Below are 21,800 nucleotides of genomic sequence, written 5' to 3'. Positions count from 1 at the left end.
AAGGATTTCCGTGTATCGTATACCATCTGTGATGGTTTCTCTCTCCGATATTGAGAAAAAGAAAATGTGTTTTCAGTACATCACTAATAAAAAAAAAAAAAAATACTCCGTTTCTTTGTTTTAAACTGTCTTCTTCATAATGGCCATTCAAGTGAGAAACAGAGTATACAAATTGCTGCCCATCGAGAATAAAGATGCAAGAAAATTGTGATGAATTCAGATAATGTAAGCGCTTTATTGCTGTTCATTGAAATGCAAATTATGAATATCCTCTGAGTGCGTTGATTTCGAGTTAACGCTATTTCATGTGATCGTAGATATAAATCAAAATTAAAAACAGTAAAACCAAAGTAATAAAGTGTGTGCATTCCCTGTTACTAACGATGCCAATTATTAATAGAAAATACGAAATACATTTAAATAGGGACAATGAATTACAAACGATTCAGGTTAGTAATGGAGTTTCGTTTGGATTCATTTTATAATTCCTTGCAGAAAGCTTCACAAGGACATGATGCCTGCGTGCAAGCATTAGTTGATGATATTCACATGTGTGGGCATTATCTGGGGGGGGGGGAGTCAATAACATCTTCAGTTCTCTTTTGATGTAACATTTGTATTAAAATAATTTATTACAATAAATATACAAAGAAGCATTATTATGACATTTTTCTTGACCATTACTATTAATAAATTAAAGACTTAATTTTGTATATAATCTTACCAGATATATGGAAAACTCTAATCAGATTATTGAACCAAAAAGAAATGAACTTTCATGAAAATTACAATAAATTCCTCAACAAATAAAACGTTGTACTTGCGACACGCGTATTATATCATTGTATCACGCGCAATGATAACTTTATATAATTTTTAGAATTGTCGGTTAGTTTCCTAGTTTTTGTTACTTTCTATGGCTTACCAGTGTATTCCTTTGAAAATGCTGACAGATATCAGTCAGTGAAACGTCGGATATTAAACTAATATTTACTTGACTAACATACAGAATTAAGTCTTTAATTTATTAAAAAAGCATTATCTTTATAATCCCTTTTAAATGTGACTATTGATTTATCTTAAATCTTCTTACGAGAATCACGTTTTTGTTAATTTTCCGGTATTATACTTTTCTTCTTTTCTGCAGCTTTTCCCACTTAAGTAGGGTCGCTGTTTGTGGTGAGTCTCCTTCACAACCTCCTGTCTTGGGTTGTAGCCACATCCAAGTTCTTCACCCTCAAGTCCTCCTCCCCTGCACATACATCTGTACAGTACAGTAACCAGGGTATGAAGCGCCTGTAGCAAGTGTCTAACTTGCGCCCCCCCCCCAACCCAAAAATGACAAAAATTTTGAAAAATTTAAATGTAACAAGTTAAATTTTACTAAATGCAATATGTTAAATACTTACTATTAACCCCATCAAAATGAGTTGCAGTGTGTTGCAGAATTTGTGTCTAAAGCGGCGTATAAAATAGCGGACTTTTATATCTATTTATTTAATTATATGTTTTGCGCCCCAAACCTAGTTGCGCCCATGGCGGGCGCCTCTTTCACCACGCCCTCGCTACGGCACTGGCATCTGCACGACCTTTCTTCCTACATACTCTTCCTTCCTCCTCATCACATGACCAAACCAATTCAATCTTTGCTCCTAAGTTCGTAACTTTCACCGTTCCCCTTACATAATCATTTTTCAGACGATCCTTTCTGGTCACATCGCACATCCACCTAAGCATTCTCATCTCCACTACCTCCATTCTGCTGATGTTATCTTTCTTCAGGGCCACAGTTTCCATTGCATACGTCGTAGCTGGTCTCACTACTGTCCTGTAGATTGATCGGCACCCTCTTATCGCATAGCACTCCAGCCATCTCTTTCCAGTTCCTCCATCCTGTTTGTATCCTGCATCCCACTTCCTTCTCAGCCTCACCATCCTCTTTCATTGTTGAACCTAAGTATCTAAAATCACTATCCTTCCAGCGCCAAATCTGCCTCCTGGCTGTCATCCACTTTTGATTTACATAAACTTATCTGGCTCTCATAATGTGGCTTAAACAAGCAATAAACCGCTTAAACTAGATAAAATGGAAAATACTGTATAGCCAAGTTCAGGTGGTTAAAGCCACTGCTTGCTTACTGCAACACTGTGGGTTTGAATCTCGTGTAAAACATGCATGTTTATGAAAGTCTGCTCTGGACAGAGCTACTTGAGTTTATAAAATGTCGAGCTCGTATGTTCTTTGTTTCTAAAGTGTGTTCGTAAATAGAATCATAAAAATGCGTTTGTTAAATACTAATTCTAAAAAAAATTGTCGTCGCGAAAAAAAAAAAAAGCCCAGGGTTCATAACATGCGACAGAAAGCCAACCAATAACCATAAAAACTTCTTTTATATCCATCAGATTACGGTTGAGTCGATTCACCCTATGAATAAGAAATCTTTTCTATCTGGCTTTGTCTCTGGCCCATTCTGTCATCTCTCTCTGAAGCTCGATAATTTGTGACCATTCCTTCAAAGACTGTAACCAAGTTTTCTTTTGGTCTTTAGTAATTTCGACACCTCTTGAGGTGTCGAAACTTTCTTAATTACTGTTTAATAATCATATCTATTATATGATATCTTCTCTATAGTTTAATTCGTGTTTGACTTTCTCATTTGTTTTGTGTTCTGACCAGCGAGTCTTATTTATTTTTCTTAAGTATTTCCATTTCGAATGCTCTGATTTTTCTGTATTTCTTTCTGATTGAGTGTCCATGTCTCGGCTCCGTATGTTGTTGTATATGTATAATAATGGTTTTATTGAGTTTTCGTTTGAGGATATTTGAAATGCTGTTATTTTTCCATATGTTTTGGAAGTTATTCATATTAGACCAGCCTATGTTAAGTCTGTATTTTACTGTTTCTGTGTTGCGAAGGTTATAAGACTGCCAAGATATGTAAATTGCTTTACCTGTTCAAATGTATGAGTTTCTAAGTATATTGAATATTTGTTTACTCTTCTCTTCCTGTTTTTATTGTTTTAGTTTTGCTTAGATTGATTTTCATTTCCAAACGTTTTTCACTCTCTTTTGCAATTGTGTTGTAGACTCTGCAAGAGTAATCGTGTGCATATTTAATATAGCTGATATTCGTGACATTTATTTGTAGAACTGATTCTTCGGTTATGGTTTTGCATATTTATTCGAAATAGATAGTAAATAAATAGTAAATAAATAAGAGCTGGAAATCCTGCATGACTCCTTTTTCTACTTAAAATGAATCCGTTTTTATTTTATTAAATTTGATAGTCGCTTCGATCTCTTCATAATAATTCGTAATAAAAAAATCAAAACGTTTCTCGAATGTAGAATTGAAAGTAATTAATAAAATAAATGGACTTTCGCTTACTCCCTTTGGAATGCGAAATGAAGTTAGGGAGCAGCAATGCAATAAATTTTTACTGAAGTTTAGAAAACATGATTTACGAAAATAAATAAAGAATACGTTTTCTTTTTTTCCTAACCTTTAATAATACGGCTAAGAATGATAAAATAATAGCAACTGTCGAAATGAGGATAAAAGATAGCACAGAAGTAGAACTTGAATAGTTTTACATATTTTATTTATAGTTTCTGCAGTGAACCTAAAATTAACATTAAAGTGGTGTGTTGCTTCTTTTTTTTTTTTTTTTTTAGTTAAATGGAAGTACCCATGTTGGTTCAGCTTACATATCTGCTGGTGGTGTGGCCAGGAATTTGGCCGACTGTCTGTCACGTCTTGGTCACCAGCCCCTCCTCATTAGTGCTGTTGGTGAAGATAAGGCTGCTGATCTCCTGTTAAGTTTCAACCAAGAAATGGTAGGTGAATTAAATAGGTCTCTTAGTAATGTTTTACGTATTATTTATATCGCTCCCCTACACACGAGATACAGGAATGAAGATAAATTCATCTGTTGATATTCGATTTGAAAAGCTAGAGGTTGCAGTCCATAGAGAACACTTCATAGGGAAGTTGTTCCACAGATCCAAGATATACAATCGGAATGAAAGATGAATGGAGTGACATGTTCGGTGAGTTAGCAATTCAACTGTAAAAGGGTTTTGGGAAGCTGCTACTCGTGTTCCCATAGGTTTAACATAATAGGGGAAAGGCATGACAGATTCCAGTTCTGCTGAACAGCGGTTATGGAAAAGACGTACAATACTTAGCGTGCCTGAGACACGTAGCTGGAGAGAGTCTGTGAAAGAGGAGTCAGTTTTTATGCTTACACAAGCACAAACTGTTTCTTCTTTCTGATTGTTTATTTAGACATCTTTCGTCACCACAGCAAGCTGTAGTGTAAGTAAGACACTTACTTGTTGTAAACCACTGAATATTTCCTAAATCTAGTCTTTACATCCCCAACCAAAAAAAGAAACAAATTGGCATTTTCGTATTTTGTCTCACTCTCTCTATCATTTCCCTCAGAGAAAAATAAATCAAATGAACGCTCAATCAACCTAAACCGAACTACTCTTCTCTTAGATCTTCCTGAACTTGATCCCTTATTATTTTATTTGCCATTATTCTTTTATAAATCTTTGCAAAGTGACACGATACTATTATTCCTCTGCCCTTTCCTTTCTCTTAGTTGTCTTGTATGGGGATAATAATCCCCTTTTGTCCGGTCATCAGGTATCATATTTCTCCATATTGGTCTAAAGATATCGCACAGCCATTTCTATCCTGAACCACCAACTCTGAGTTCAAGCAAATCATCTATCACAGGATGACAGACGATTTGTCTGTCAACATTTCCATCCATCATGATTTCTGTGTTCACCTCAGTTTTTCACTCATTTTCATATCTTTTTACGTGGCTCCCAACCACGAAAGGTTTGTTTTTAAACCTATAGCACATTCGTACCGTGGGTGGGTAAAGATTTTTTTTTCTATTTTTGATTGTTTTTATATATATATATAGCGCTTTTATTCATCATTTACATAGGCAATTCTGTTCTAGAGAGTAAACATGGAACTGTTTCAAGTCAATTCAGGCCTCCAGTAAACGGGGGTGTGCTCACCTCAGGCGATGAAATTCATCTGTCGCCTGAAGACGATCACAAATATCCATACCTACGGCAGGATTCGAATCCGCGGCCCGTTGGTTGGAGAGCAGATATGCTAACCACTCGGCCAACCAGGCCGTCATTTGTTCAATAGATCTCTAAAATAATGTTGCCACGATATCTTCATCCCTCTTTCACCAGTGAAAGAGAGATCGTTAATCTATAACATTTTATGCTTCCTCTATTCTTCATTAATCTAAAACATTTTCTTGTTCCCATTAATATCTTCCTCCAATTTATGTACAAATTCAATTCAGCATTTCATGTTTTCCTTTTTACCAGTTTTCTTTGCATGGCTCTTTCTCTCAATACAAACTACATTTGACTTACTCTTTATAAACTTCCGAAATGGTTAGTTGTTGAAAGTTTTTCACTTGGTTATTATTATAAATTGAAGATACCAAGAAATGATATACTTGGTTTAATCCTTTATTCAAGTGTAAGCAAAGTTCGCTTCTGATGTATCTTCAGGACTGGAGCAACTCGTGGCAAAGGTGGGCTAACTTCACATCACTTGCCTTGGTATCTCGTAATGTAAAGCACTTCTCCTTGCGGACATGTATAATGCTGTGCATTATCCCACAATGCATAGCATTATACAGGTCCGCAAAGAGATTATCCCATAATGCATAGTATTATACATGTCCGCAAGGAGATGTGCTTTGCATTATGGGTTACTAAGGCAAGTGATGTGAAGTCAAACCACCCTTTGCACGAGTTGCCCCAGTCCTGAAGATACTTCAGGCACAAACTTTGTTTGCTTACACTTGGATAAAGGATTAAACCAAGAATATAATTTCTTGGTATCTTTAATTTAAAACTTCCGAAATGTTTTTACTTTACTGCTTCTTTAACTCTCTCATTCCGTTCCACAACCTGTTTCCTTTCCTTTCACCTGACCTTCCGCACATCTCTTCTGTTTCTACCATTGCATCTCATAATTTCTCCCAAATTCTCTGTAATTACTTCATGAGCGTTTTACCTGATTCAAGACTCGAACCTTTCTTTTATCTCAATCTATTTCGACATCCATGGTTCGAGCTTTCTGTCTGTTTCTTACTACATTTATTTCCCATATGCACCATAACAGCCTGTATTCAGTTCGATCAGTGCGTTACATGGGAATAAAATGCATTCTTATCATAATGTCTTCACTAGTTGTTTTTTTTTAATTCCCCGCAAATATCCGATAGAGCTCAACATAAATCGCACATTACGTATTACTGTAACTCTTTTTGGTGAACAACGATACCATCAAAAGATAACTATTAATCATTCTTTCCTGTCAGAATTCGAATTTTAATGGTGATAAGGCATAAACTAATGCTGGGATTCCACAAGGTTATGTTCTCTCACCGACCCTCTAATATATATCAATGACCTACTTCAGTTGACCTCCAACCCAATACATAGTTTTGCAGATGACAGCACATTGCACTCCTCCCTTCCATTTGATAAACCTTACTCTACACAACTCACCTCAACCTACAGAACGTCAACCACCACTGCCCTCAATTATGATCTTCAACGGGATTCAGATAACCTCATCAATTTCAATGCTAGTAGAAACCAGTTCTGTCTTATTTCTCACAAAAAAGAATTCTTTTCTCCCAGTGTTACTTTTGCAACACTCAAATTTCCGGACAATACGAGATTTCTCTTCTTGGAATCATCAAGCCTCTCCTGGCGTAAAACACCATAACCATTGCATCCTCAGCTTCTAAAAAACTAGGATTTCTCTTTCGCTCAAGACGTTGCTTCACCTCCTTTATCCTTTTATCAGTTATCCTTTCATAAAACAAAAAGAAGAGTTAGTTTCAAGTTTATTAAAAGCATGTTAGCTATAAAACAGCGAATAGCAGAATATGAGAACGTGAGATTACGAATTACCGGCGAAGAAAACCTGGATTCCAAGAATTATGGATTTCATGAACTCCCGCCGGCCTGCGAAATCTCCTTACACACTCAAGCGCTCTGCATTTGCAGTGCAGTTGGGAACATAACGTTCCTTGTGTCGAAAGATCTGGGTTCTAAACCGTGTGAAACGCGAGGAGACTTGGTAATGATTTTTCAACTAAAGGTAAGTTATCTAATCGCAAGCGAAGGTGACAGAGATTTTTCTTCTGGAATTCAAAGTATTTCATCCCACAGAGTATGGAAAAGTGGCGTCAGCTTCAGTTCCTTTGATGTACATTACATTAACATTCATGAATCTATTAGTAACCTAGGTGTGTTCATCCTTAATAGTCACAGGCATTAAGCCATCATACTGGAGAAGAATGTCTAGAAATGAACAGATCTCAGCTTAGGATAAAAGTGTTGTGCCCGAAGTCTTAATAGAAAACAGATGAGCGTACAGGTACCACTAATGAATTTCCACACGTGGTGTAACCACCAATTTGTTTATGGAGGCTTGAAATGAATCTCTCAAGGATGAAGAAGGGTATGCTGGACAGGATGAGAATCGTCATCAAGGTCACTAATCATCCTAGATGTTTGATTCAAATCTGGCCTCGATCTACATTTAACTCTCTGTTTATGACTTCATATACCAGTTTATGATTGTGCAATTATAGGGCCTCCAAAATTTGTGGGCATACCATTATTCAACAGCATGCAGTGCATTTATTAAATTGAACTACATTCTTCTATAAATCTGAAATTAAATTTCATCTAAAAGTGGACATTTTCAAATTTTGCGTTCCCAAAGATTGTAACTTACAATGTCTTGCGCCTATTTTAATCGTCCCCCCCCCCCTCCTTTGTACCTCGTTGGGAGTTGAGGCTGTACTTTCATCCTTGCTAAAATTGATTGTCGTTCCTCATGCAATACTCTCGACCTTATTGATATATGTCGTTGCATTAGAAGCAGAAATTGCTCTTATGCTACCATCCTATTTCTCTAGGGTTCAACCCAAGCATGACTTTCGATGACTTCTGATTAGCACAGTTACTGCACATTATCATTGAAACATATCCTCTTTTCTTTTTCTTACGAGGATCACAATTATTTCACTTGCTTTTATTAGACACTTATAAATTACCAGAAGGATGTACAAAAATATGATAATAAAAACTCCAAGCAAAGTTCACTCATTATTCGGTTTATGGAATTGTAGAACAGAGAAACAATTCAACACAAGTTTAACACTCGAAAAAGTAAGTGGAAAAAAATTAAGCTTGGATATCTTTCAATGTCTCAATGACATCATCTAGATGATTTCCCGTAGAAAAGAATTATTGGAAAGCATGAAGAAGGCCTCAGAATTACTGATATTGCCGCAGAGTTTGGAATCTCACATAGCGATGTATGCAGGCTCTGGGCGGCGTTTCAAACCAATGGAATGTCTTCCAGACGTTTGCTAAAAGGTCGCCCTCGCTTCACCACGGAACATGGAGAGATTTTTGGTTATAACAGCAAACTAATCGACACACCACGGCAGATCAGCTTGCAAGTCGGACCCATTCAAGCACAGGTATGTGGATATCACGACAAACTCTGGCAGGACATCTGCGACAAGCAAGCCTATACGCCCAAAGTGCCCAGCTGAGCACGTTTTCGTTTTAAGTGATGTTGTATCCATAAAAATTGGACAAGACACCAATGAGCTGATATACTCCTTGCGGATGAGAATCAATTTAGTCTTTCTCCGATTCTAGACGACACTTGATCGTGCGTGAAAGTGGTACTGCTTATCATCGCGAGAATATTCTTGAAAGGGATATAGACGGCGGTGTTGGAGTCATATTGTGGGGAGGCATTATGCTTAATGGACGCACCGAACTACAAGTGCTGGAAAAAAAGGGACTATGACTGGTGAACGATATTGCAGCGGAGTTCTTCAACGGCATGTTCGATTGTTCCGTAGTGCTGTAGGTGAAGAATTCCTTTTTATGGAATATGATTTTTATGGATTCATTTCTCTGGAGACCGAGGATATTAATAGAATCGAGTGACCAGATCTCATCCCATATGATACGTTTGGGATGCAGTAGGGAGATGCATTGCTGCTCGAAATTCCCCTCCAGAAAACGAACAAGGCAACAAACAAACTTATCCACGGTCTGAAGGGAGAGTGGGCCAGTTTGTCCCCCCCCCCCAAAAAAAAAAACTCCTGAATTACTTGATGCTAAGCATGGTACGACGTTGTGAGAACTGCATCGTGCATCGCAATTCAGGATGGGCATATTCCATACCGAAATGTCTCTCAGCATAGTTTTCTGTAAGCATTGTACATTAATTCCTTAACTATGTCCTTAGGAAATTTGTAATTTTTGCCAAAAACGTCTTGCAATTTAATTTGTACGAAATTTAGAACATTTTTTGTGTAATATAATTTATTAGTATGATGGGAATAAAATTAAGTCCACATATATCTGTATTCATGAAAATGTTTTTCATATACAGGTAAAAATATAGTTCGTCCTTATCTTTTGGACACTAGTGTAATTTACTTGCCTTTACTTATCCGTTTCTTCAAAATATTAACATGCATTATCATTTTAAAAACATACATTGTTTCCCTGTTGTAAATTTACTCTAAAATACATTTTTGTTCCGATTTTCTGTCGTGATATCTCCCGAGAATGCACCACTAATCAACTCCTTTCTACTTTCGTCCGTGAATTGTCATCATCCTTTCATCCCTCTCCTCGCTTCAGGACTTTGTGATTGCATTATGTTACCTCCACACGCGAGAGGTTTCAGAAATTCCATCTGTAAACAGTGTATGGAGAATCAAATGTATTTCCTAGAACAATTGGTTCTGCATTAAATTATTTAATATATTTACTATTAAAGTAACAGCGTCGTCGTCGTTTCCTCTCTTTCCGTAAGATGCGGAGAAAGAGCTCGATGATTTCATAAAAGAATGAAAAACAAAATGCTTAAATATGATAATAGATATATTTTCATATTAAAGAATAATTGTGTAATTAACTTTTTCACTTTTTTTTTAAATTAACTACATTTCATTTTTAACTGGCATATATACGTTAAATCTGTACAAATTGATTCATTTAAGTGAACAGTTATCTGGGATGTAAAATGAAATAAGTTTTCATATTACTCCTCATTAAATTACCAACATTAAAGCTTATGAATGTTGCTGTGAGTACGAAAATGTGTTGCTCAATATTCAAGTTAAAATAAATATTTTTTTTGGTAATTTCGTCGTGTTATGCAACCTGACACTGACATATTTTTCTAGCATGAAAGATACGCTTCAACAATGGTTTATTTTAGCTACTCTGGCGCCATCTTTCGCTTAAAATGTATACAAAATGTTAGTAGCCTTGTGAGACCTTAAATGTCTGTTAATAATCATTGTAAAGCGATATTATTTAATTATAAAATTATTATATTTAATATTTACAGCCTGCCTATGAATAGAATCATCTTTAGGCTAAAAAGATATATTCTTCATAAACTCTAGTTTAACCACTGGCAAGTACGCCTGGCCAGATGGAATACAAACATTACCGGGAACAAGAAGCAAAACTGCATCTAACAGTAGTTAAACAGCAAAGTATATAATAAAGAGATAAGGCGGTAGTTCCATTGTAAGCACATTTCTTAATAGAGACATTTTAGAAAAACTAATTGACTACGCATGCTAATAAATATCATTGCACCTCTGTGTAATGACATCATAAGCATGCGCACAAAATTAACAGGAAATGATACTGCAGAATTGATGAATGTTTTCATTATGGCTATTATTTTAAGATTTCGGGAACATATTTAAAAATTTATGGACTATCTATGGATCAGAATTGCAGACAAATTTTTATATTATATATTTAGTTTAATCCTTTATACAAGTGTAAGTAAATAATTTATAGTCTAACCAAGTGAAAAAACTTCCAACAAAGTTTTAGTTCATGCGGGTATGTAGTGTTACGGTAGACATTTGGATATCAACTTATATCAAAGATATTTTTTAAAAAAATTAAATATACAGTAAATATACCTTTACTAATAATTATTAGGATTTCTGAAACATAAATTTCCTATAGAAACTTTGTTATTCAATATTAGTACTTAGTAACACATTCAGATAGCGTTTCACAAGAAAAATATAATTAAATTTAACTGTAATAAAATCGATTATATATATATATATATATATATATATATATATACTGTATATATGTGTGTGTGTGTGTGTGTAAATAGCTTTTTTTACCTTGGGAATAATGTATATTAGGGTTACCAAGTAATTTTCTAAATTTGGTTATTTTACTCCTAATCCCAAGTAAGCAAATAGTTAAGTTTGCGCATATATATATATATATATATCATAAACTAACTCGTGCTGAAACTATATTTCTATTCCCATCACCCATTCTGCGCAAAGACACCAAGTATATTTACGTTGTCTGTTATACAAACACCTCCTGGAGTCAAAACTCATCAAGAGAGGCATTAGTAAGATGCATCTTAACAAAGATAATCTTTATCATGTCTCATCTTAAACAAGTTCAATGTTCACTCTCCTATGCACGACACCTTTATACAACTTCCAAGAATGATCTTTTGTTTCTATCCCCTTCCCTCCTTCAACCCTTTGAAAAATATCCTGAATATCTATCTTATAAACACCTCGTAACAGTTTATATGTCTCAATCATATCGCCTCTGCTCCGCCTATTTACCAGAGTTTGCAATTTACATTTGCCCAACTGGTTTTCATAGTCAGATTCCACAATCTCAATACTGCGTTTGTTATCCATCTCTGAACTTTTTCCGAAGCTTGCTTCTACGTAGAAATGCAGGTAACCAAATCGGTGCGCAGTAGTCCAGATGTGGTCTAATCATTGCCTTGTTCAGCGGAATGACCACATCCTTATCTGTACTTGCCAATGTTCTTAGTATACTGGCAGTTCCTTGTGCTGTTTTTATCATTTTTGTAATATGTCCCTTGAACTTCAGTTCCCTGTCCACTAAGATCCCTCGCTTCCTTCATCTCCTGTAATACAACGCCTCCAGTATGATATCAGCTTTACATTTTTGGGATCCAAAGTACTTACATTTATTGGTGTTAAATTGAAATCCCCACTTCTCTGCCCATATAACCACTTTATTCAAATCGTGGTGAAGCACCGGTACATCTGTATCATTCCTATTAACTTTTTTCAACTTACCATCATCTAAAACAGTTGAATATGCGCTTGCAAACCATTCTCAGTATCATTACCAAACAAAATAAACAGTAGTGGTCCTAGAACAGAGCCCTCCACTGGTAACTCTTCTCCTCAGAGACATGACTCCTCAATACGCCACCATTTGATATGTTAGAAAGCCAGTTTCTTATTCATTCAACCAACTGATTATCCGATCCCATTTGCCATAACTTATACACCAATCTATTATGTGGTAGCCTGTCAAACGACTTTGCAAAATTCAGAATTGGCGTCGTATATGAATCACCCCTATCTAGAACTGTAGTCATCTTATTATAAAATGTAAGTAAATTAGTAAAACAAGACGTCCCTTTAACAAAACCATGTTAACCACTATATAGAATCTTTTCCCATCTACCCAATCCTGTATTCTATTCCTAACCAGTCTCTCGAAAACCTTAATAACCACTCCAGAAATGCAAACAGGTCTGTAATTTAAAGCATCTGCTTCCACCTTAATGTAATGGAACCATCTTGCCCTCTTTCCACTCGTTGGGAATTATTGAGGACACGAGACTCTCATTAAATAATCAAGTCAATGGAAGTGTTCCCTAGCACGTTCTTTCACAACACGTGGTGAAATCCCATCCAATCCAGTCTCTTTTTTCACATGAAGATGATATAAACAATTATGGACTTCTATTTCACTTTCAAGGAACTGGTGAAATATTGCTTCCACAACTTCCTGCTTCCTTAGAAGAGGATTATTACCACCAGTAGGAAAAATCTTAGCAAAATTATCACTGAATAGCCCCACCAGCTTCTTACTTGTTCACTCTTGTGCCATCTCGGTCTAGTAGAGTTATCCTCCCATAATCATTCCTTCTCTTGCTAGCTGCATAACGGAAAAACTCCCTAGGATTTTTCTTAGTCTGGTTCGGTGGGCTCTTCTCACAATCTAATTTCATCCTTCTTTTTATGCTTGTTCCTCTTCTTGCCTACACTTTATGAATTTCAGGTAACTGTTCACTTCTTCCAAGTTTGTACCGGGTGATCCAAAAGTAACAGAAAAAGTAAAAATTCAATAATGCGGTTTTCACAGAAAGACATGGGATTTTTTTTAATAACGAAAAATTTTATTACCAAAATAGTTACGTTTGCCACCGACAGGTGGCGCTTCAGTTGCGTCAGTAGTTTATGCAGTGGCGCAGCACAGTTTGCAACGCAGCTAGGATTACAAATGTTCAATGTGACGGCCGTCATTCATGAGAATGGACGTTAGACGTGGCACGACACCCTGCACAGCATCGAAGAGAGTTTCAGCTGTAATTCCTGTCACATGATGGCGAATAGCTTCTTTCAATATGGCCAATGACGTCGGCCGACCTCTGTACACCTGTGACTTCAAGTATCCCCATAACCAAAAGTCACAAGGTGTAAGGTCTGGAGATCTTGGTGGCCATTCTTGCGGAAAAGAGCGACTGAGGACACGGTCATTGCCAAATGTCGATCGCAGCAGGTGCTGGACAGCACCTGTGATGTGCAGAGGTGCTCCATCCTGCATGAATGTTACACCATGGAGCGCTTGCCTCTCTTGCACATTCGGAGTTCTGATAATAGAGCTTAACTAAAAGTGCTTTATCTCGTAACGATAACACGCCTCACCTTGGCAGAACGTTTAACTTCGATAATAAACGGTAAATGCTGAAAGTTTAACTTCAGTATTTACTACATCTGAAATTTACGGACCTCACGGTTTAAATAGTGACAGATAGCAGCTCCGGGACCGCTACAGTGCCACCTTTCGGTGACAAATGTACCAATTCTGGCAATAAAATTTTTCGTTATTAAAAAAAAATCCCTCCCATGTCTTTCTGTGCATTTCTGTGAAAACTGTATCGTGCTACTGTCTGTACTTTTCGATTTATTGAATTATTACTTTTTGTGTGACTTGGATCACCCGGTATTTTCTCCATAATATTCTCTTCTGCAATTCCTGCTTAATTTTCCTATTCATCGATTTAACATCTATTTTGTTAATCCTTTTTTATTTAGGTGCAGTATGTTATATCATCATTAAATACTTCTTCACTATGGCCCACGCCATATTAATCTCTTTTCCTTCGAGTTTTTTCCCATAGAACCCCTTCAAGCTGTTGAGTTTTCCATAATCTCCTGCCCTGTATTTATTATTTTAAATTTTAAAATTTATTATTTTCCATAATCTCCTGCCCTGACGTCAGATAACATACTTTATCTGACGTCATTAATAAAATCTAACACTTTTTGCCCACGAGTTCCCTTCATCACAAACTGTATGAGATAGTTGAACCCTTAAGAACTCAACAAATTCTTTTTGGTTTCCTTTTTATTCCTTTTTTTTTTAATATAAAATTCTTTTTTAAGAATGTCTTCTTTTTCTTAAAAAAAAAATAAGAAATTCTTTTTCGTGGGAGAAAGAAAACATTCTTTCCTTTCTCCCATTTATATTTCGAAAATTGAAATTCCCTATTACAATCACACTTTTTTTTCACTAACTAAACTAATTTGCCTGAACATTTCTTTCTCATCTCGTTCGTTATTTCCAGATCTATAACCGACCCCAACTAAATTTCTCTCTAGTAATGTTTATTTCACGGCAAACACGGAAAAGACAATACCCAAATGAATTGATTGGTTACACTGTAGGGATCTGGAGGTGACGTTGGATAGAGATTTGAAATTCAGAGGACATACGGTATTGATATATCGTATCCAACACGCGGGGGTTGGACTGGTAGGCTGGTTTTCCTTGAATTCCGATGACCCGACACTCAAGGATAGGATAGCCCCTGAGTTTCAAAACGTTACAACCAACATCCGTTCAATTTCAGCTTATCGTTTTATAGTATAGAGTACATATATATAAAGTATTGTTAAATTCACGAATAACAAAGCTTTTACGTGAGATATAAAATTAAGCAGGGGAGTAAAATTTATACCACTCATATCTCTATTAGAAATTCTAGAATATCGCCACATAATATAAATGATATAACCCAAAGTGTAATACTAATACCTATTACAATGGATCATAAATCTTTCCTAGAACAGTGAGTAAAGAAATTCCTCTAAATAATGCTTACATTCTGATTATTTCTCTTTTTCATAACCTACTACGATAAAAGCCCCACACCAGTCATTTCAGATTCAACATGACAAATCCTCTGGATTAAACTGATGTAGCTGCTATAAAACTTTTATCCTACCATATTTTAGGTTATTATTATTCATATGGGCACTCCATGGAGTCAAACGACTAATCGCAGAGCCATGCTATCCATTAATACAATATACCTACCATACATCTGTTTAAACCTATTCACTGTTGGGGGTGCTCACAACCACTTCTGACAGTCCATTCCACTCATTCATCACTCTCCAAGTAAAGAACCTAGTCCACACATCCTTACTAACCACACTCTTAGACAACTTCCAAGTGTGACCCCTTGTTTTTCCCCGATATAATAGTAACTTATAAGTTTCTATTATATCCCCTCTCTTCTTCCTGTCAGCTAAACCCTGCAACTCATGCCCTCAATCCACCTTCATACAGAACATTCCGCAGGCCTGTCACCAGCTTAGTCACTCGTCTCTGAATCCTCTGCCACCTCCCGATCCCCAAGAAACGCAGATGATCAAATCTATGTACAGTAGTCAACATGTGGCCAACATTATAAAGAGGGGATAATAACCACCTTATCTTTACTTGTCAATATGTTCTTCAGCATCCAAGTAATCCTCTGAGCTATTCTGCCAACTCTTGCAATATGTCCTCTGAATTTCAATCTCTATCCAACGTCACCTCCAGATCCCTAGCCACATCATTTTCCTGTAAACTTGTACCATCAATATGATACAAAGTATGTAATCTTTTCATTCCAAAATGCATTACCCTACATTTTACAACATTGAATTGACAAGCAATTGTCCTTTGCCAACACTGCCAATTCATTTAAATCATCTTTTAAGACATCTACATAACCTTTATTAGTTATTGCCCTCCTCAGTTTTGCATCATCAGCATACAACTGAATGTCCCTCCCCCCCCCTTCAAATATTCTGCTATATCATTGATGTTCAAAACTTCCCCCACAAGAGTAGTGCTTGTGGGGGAAAGTCCTACGAGCTCCGAAGACGACGCACTGTTGAAATGGCTCACACCCTGTTCTCTCACTCCTGATCTTATCCCATAATATCCTTCTCATTTCCCAAATATTTCTATGTTCACCCCATCCCAAAGTATTCTCTGCCCATCTTTAATAATTTAAAAAATATAAAAAAATGGGTTTTTCAAAAAAAAATTCGCATACCTCTTGCCTCGCCAATAATTCTTCCACATCTCTCAAACCCCATTTTCCAACCCCCCCCCCTTCCATCACGTCATACTTCCTTCCTTCGACAATGAATCTATATCGCCATAAGCCGGGATGTCACCGAAAAAGAAGACAGCCAGCAACATCCCATAAAGGTATGTCCAGTTTTTCTTCCTATATGTATATATATATATCTATTCTATAATATAAAATGATAAGCCTTTTTTTGTAACGTTTTGGTGTCACATTTTTTGTCAAGTTATTTGAAACGTTTTGAAACTCAGGGGCTACCCTGAGTGTCGAGTCATCAGAATTCAAGGAGAACTGGCCTACCAGTCCGGAACTCGGGGGGTTTGGGCGCCGTAGGCTCCAGGGGGAGGAACCCCCCTTTCGAGTCTTCAAAATTCTGTCCATATAAAACATAAGTAATGCCTTAAAATTTGAGTAAAAAGCCAATGACATTATAAAAAAGGGGAACTATTTTACCCTGTTTCCACCCTCTTGGAACCTTGCAAGATCTGAGACTTAGATTAAACGACTTCGTCAGACGTGCTGCCAGTTCACTTGCACATTCTCATAGCACTTAAGCTGACATGTCGTCCAGGTCCATTGCTATATTCACATTGATATTTTTCAATACACTGAGTACCTCCAGTTCATCTACCTTAATGCTCACAACCGTCTGTCATCTCAGTAACTGCAAAGTCACCACTGGATGATATATCCTTGCAAAGTGATCACTTAATAACTGAACAATTTCTTCTGCTTCTGTCACTTTCCTACCATCAGCACTGAATAGAGTTATCTTTCCATAATTATTTTTACTCTTACTTGCTATGTAGCAAAAAAAAACTTTTGGATTTATCTTGGTTTTCTTAGCTAATTTTCTCTCAAAATCTGATTTATTTAGAGATTTTAAGATACCATACTAGTTATCCTTCTTGCTTGTGCTTTGTACTGCTCATGGTATACTATAAAGTATGCTCAGTATACTTTATACTGCTTATCTCTTTGTTGTTTATGTTCATTTATTCGTTTATAATCTAAGATTGAATACAAAGAAAGGCTACCTGCTTCAGGTAGCCTTTTCTTTCCACATTTCAAGTTTCTAATGGCTAACTTTGGATTCTGATTACATTCCTTCTGAATATTTTTTATGAATGTTTTATTCCATGTTCTCATTTATTAATTTTTCATAGTAATTATTCCAGAATATTTATATGTTCACTTCTTATATCATCTTTATGATCTAGGATTCCTATTATGGCAATCTTTTCTCAATTTCTAAGCAGTATCTTTGAAAATATTTTTGTACTTTGGCGATTATTATCCTATATATTATTTTCATATTCTTCCAGTAACTTTCCCTAGTTTATTTAGAATTAAATTATGTGTAAACATAACTTTAGCTATATATTTTTCTCAATATTCTCTGAGAGCTGTCGGATTGCCAGAAACGTTCTGTATTCTTGCAGATAGATTCACAATATACTTTCCTGAGTAAACTAATCAACATTTTCTTCAGCTGCCACTCACTTCTGGAATGTTTGGTTTTTGTTTTCTTTCTCTTATTCTTTTATACTGCTCAGAACTAAATGGTAATCCCATTCCATTTGAAATTCTCTGTATATTCTTGTATCTTGAACCAGTATGAACATGGCTGTGAGCTTTAACATAACTGACAACTTTTTTTTTTTGTTTCTTCTCCCTTCATGTAGATCATTATATCAGAATATAATGTTTGTAACGACCAATATATGTCCTATGCAGAAATTGGAGGTGCTTACCATTATTATTATTATCTCTGCTTTTTTTTTCAAATGTGCCCAAAACATTTTGGTATTTCTGGGATTGATTTCTTCCTCCTGCTGTTTGTCATTAACAAGATTTCTTGTTAATGATTTCTTTTTCTTTTCATTAACTGTCTTCTCCACTGACTTGGAAAATTCATATACTACTTCTTTGCCAAATCATTCTGTGAGACTAAGGACATAAGTTTCCTTCTCAATTTTCGTACTTTGAAATTTGCCTATCTCACTTGAAATTGGTTCAAGAGATTTATCTTCATGTTTAGTGCTGTAAATAACAGCTCCCCCCCCTTTCCCTGATCCCCATTGTCTGAATAAATGATCTTATACATATTATTTAGGAACTCTCGCTAATTTTGATCTTCTTTATCTCAGTAGCACCAGTTATACTGACGTGGTATTCAATGAAGAGAAATCAATTTAATCATAAAGAAATCAAGAAAAAAATCTTATTCATTGTCAATCAAATCATTTGCTCTTGATACAAATGCACAGTTACTCTGCAATTTTTATGGATGATTTTTATTTACTTTTTTTTGGTAACTGTATTCAGGCTGTACATCATTACTATGATACAAATGTAGAGTACTGTGTTTGTCCATTATTCAGAAACATTAAGGCATTAGATTTTGCACTTATTAAGGAATGTTGTTTTTTATTATATTAATAATGGAATTAATAATCAATTAATATTGGAGTGCAAGGTGCTAATTACAAGGTAGACATAGCTCATTGTGCCAATCATAGGTTTGATTCACTCTAATCCTGTTATAGATTGTGTGAAGTCAAAGAATGGATTCTTGGAACTCCGTAATAGAATACAGTGTGCACTTATAAAATATGAAGGAAATTGGTAAGATATGCAGTAATAAGGGTAGAAAGAATTCAGTAAAGGAATCAAATGCATATGCACATGACTAGCATGCTGATATGAGAATTTTTCAAAAAAAAAAAAAAAAAATGGATGGGGAGGATATACAAAAGAAAAGTGTTGATACTAATATGTACTTTGTTTTCAATTTTGAGTTATATAGTCTCGTAAATTACACTTCATTATTCACTGATATATGATTTAATTATTTATTATGAGTTATTTTTATGTTCTCATCATGACTCTTAATTTCAGGATAGAGATGGAATAAAAAAAATTGCAGGCAGTCTAACAGCAACTTACTGTGCAGTTCTGGATGTGATGGGTGATTGCATATTTGGTGTTGGAGATATGACAGTTCACACTAAAATAACAAATAATGTGGTGAGTATAATCAATTATTTTAAACTGGGAAGATGTCTCAATACTAATTAGCAGAGTTACAGGAAACTTTTTTCCCATCACTGTGCAGAGTTGCTATGGGAATGCAGGCTGTTGTCTCTTGGCGGTTATATTACAAACTTAAAAAAAGTGCATTGCTCCTTAGTGCATGTGAACAGAGCACATAAAAATGTTCTATCACTTCATTTTTACCAAAGTTTAAAAAATTTAAATTACTGAATTAAAAACTGTAAATATAGTTTATTTCAGTTGTTAACAAATGCAATCACTATGCTTATTTTTATTCTTATAATAATTCATATTATTAACATACTTTCATGGAGTCAACAGATTCGTGGTAGGTTCTTACTCAGTGAGAAACATATCTGGCATACTGAACCTTGATCTCATTGTAAAATTCCTTCTTCAACTTAAATGCTTATGTTTCCTTGATCTCTCTCTCTCTCTCTCTCCAAAAACAATATTCCGGAGTCCTGATATTGCCTCAGTTACTATCTCTGAATCTGCTTGAGAGCTTCGCATCACAATGGAAACCTAGTTGACCAAATCTCAGCACAACAATATATGTATGGGCTGACTAATGCCTTATACAGTAGCATAACTACTTTCTTATCTCTAATTGGTAGTGTGCTCCTCATCATATCAGCAATGTAGTGTGGTTTTCCCATCATTTGGAACATGCCTTCTGAACTTAATGCCACTGTTAATCATCATCATCTCCATATCCTGAAACTTAACTGCCTCCAAATGATACCAGTCAGTTGTGTATGATAGAGCAGTGCATCAGAAAGGAAGTGACTAGTGGATGCTTCAGGATTCTGTTCTTTGGGCTCCTGCTGTTTCATGTAAATTGACTGGGATCTTCAAATGTTTGCTGATGATGCAAAATTAAGTAGAATTATAAAGAGTATTGCTGATCATAATTCCCCTAGGAAGATTTGAATGGACTTTTAGTTGGTTCAAATCAGTGGGTTGAAGTTTTAATATTAATAAAAGCCATGTGTTGCACTTTGGAATTCAGAGATATAAAGTGCATCTGTATCAGTCAGTACAGCTATGGTTCAGGAAGTGGATGAGATTTGGAATCTTAGTTTTGATGGTTGGCAGTGGGCTAAAGTTCTGAGAACACACTACAAGTGTTGCAAAGACTGCACATTGTATTACTGCCATGATAAGAAGTACATTTACAACTAGGTATAAGGAGGTGGTGATGCCACTATATCAAGCAATGGTCAGACCACACATGTACTCAAAATTTGGTCACCTAGTTTCTATTGTGATGTTGAAATATTGGAAAAGAGCAAGAGAAAATGATCAAAACAATATATCAGGACTCTGAATGTTGGTTATGCACAGCAATTGAGGAATGTAGATTGCAGAGTTTGGCAGATAGGAGGAAAAAGGTGATGTTAGAGATGTGGAAGTTAGCAAAGGGATTATAAAAAAGAGCAGAGTGAGAGGGGAAGAATGACTGTAAGGTGACAAAGAATGGTGTGAGAAGTAGATTTTACATGGAGAGTGGTGGGCAAGTGACTCTCATCACCAGAATTTGTTGTGAATACAGGGAATATAAATGCTTTCCAAGTTCATTATGGTAGACATGGGACCATCCACAATGAGTCTACTGACCCCACAGAAGTTACTGCAATAATAATTGTTTGCTCATCTGTTCTAAGTTGACCTGTAGTTTCTGAGGTTACTATGGTTAAGTGGACAGATCAGCAGAAGATATAGTTTGTGGAGCTGTACTTCCTGGAAAGGAGTTTTGAAGGTCCTGTTTGAATTCTGAGATGCATATGGGGTGAGAATGCTACCTACAGATAAAGCCATATAGAGCTGGGTGGTGGTGGCATTCTCACAGATGGGTTCAGTGAGAAATGCAACAAATGCTGCAAATTGTTCATGAAGACATCATGTGCAGTCTGATAAAATTGGGTTGATGATCCCAAATCTATAGATTTCTGAGATTACGTTATGTTAGATTGAAAAGAGACAATAGATTCTATCCATACAAAGTTAAAAAAAAAAAAAAAAAAAACAGTTATGCTGATTCATATCCTCATCTCCAGAGGAGTTGAGCAATTTTTTGTGGAACTCATAATGACAACTTGTCCAATCTAATCTTCAGATTTAACAGCTTAAGTTGCTTTT

General features: G+C 35.9%; 1 protein-coding gene across 1 annotated transcript in view; it reads left to right on the top strand.

Annotated features, from left to right (window-relative positions):
* Nucleotides 1-383: 383 nt before the first annotated feature.
* The window catches only part of LOC150094643 (uncharacterized), a 189,320-nt gene continuing 167,903 nt past the window's right edge, over nt 384-21,800 (top strand). Inside the window, exons 1-3 of the mRNA XM_090411613.1 lie at nt 384-449; nt 3,677-3,838; nt 19,503-19,631. Of these exons, the coding sequence (XP_090267739.1) occupies nt 384-449; nt 3,677-3,838; nt 19,503-19,631 (357 nt within the window). The remainder of the gene's footprint in view (nt 450-3,676; nt 3,839-19,502; nt 19,632-21,800) is intronic.

Source organism: Typopeltis vanoorti, chromosome 21 (assembly GCF_054136105.1).
Source record: "Typopeltis vanoorti isolate ZY-2024b chromosome 21, IOZ_Tvanoo_1.0, whole genome shotgun sequence".
Taxonomy (NCBI): domain Eukaryota; kingdom Metazoa; phylum Arthropoda; class Arachnida; order Uropygi; family Thelyphonidae; genus Typopeltis; species Typopeltis vanoorti.
The sequence above is the reverse complement of the archived record's forward strand: the minus strand, read 5'-3'. Positions and strand labels throughout refer to the sequence as shown.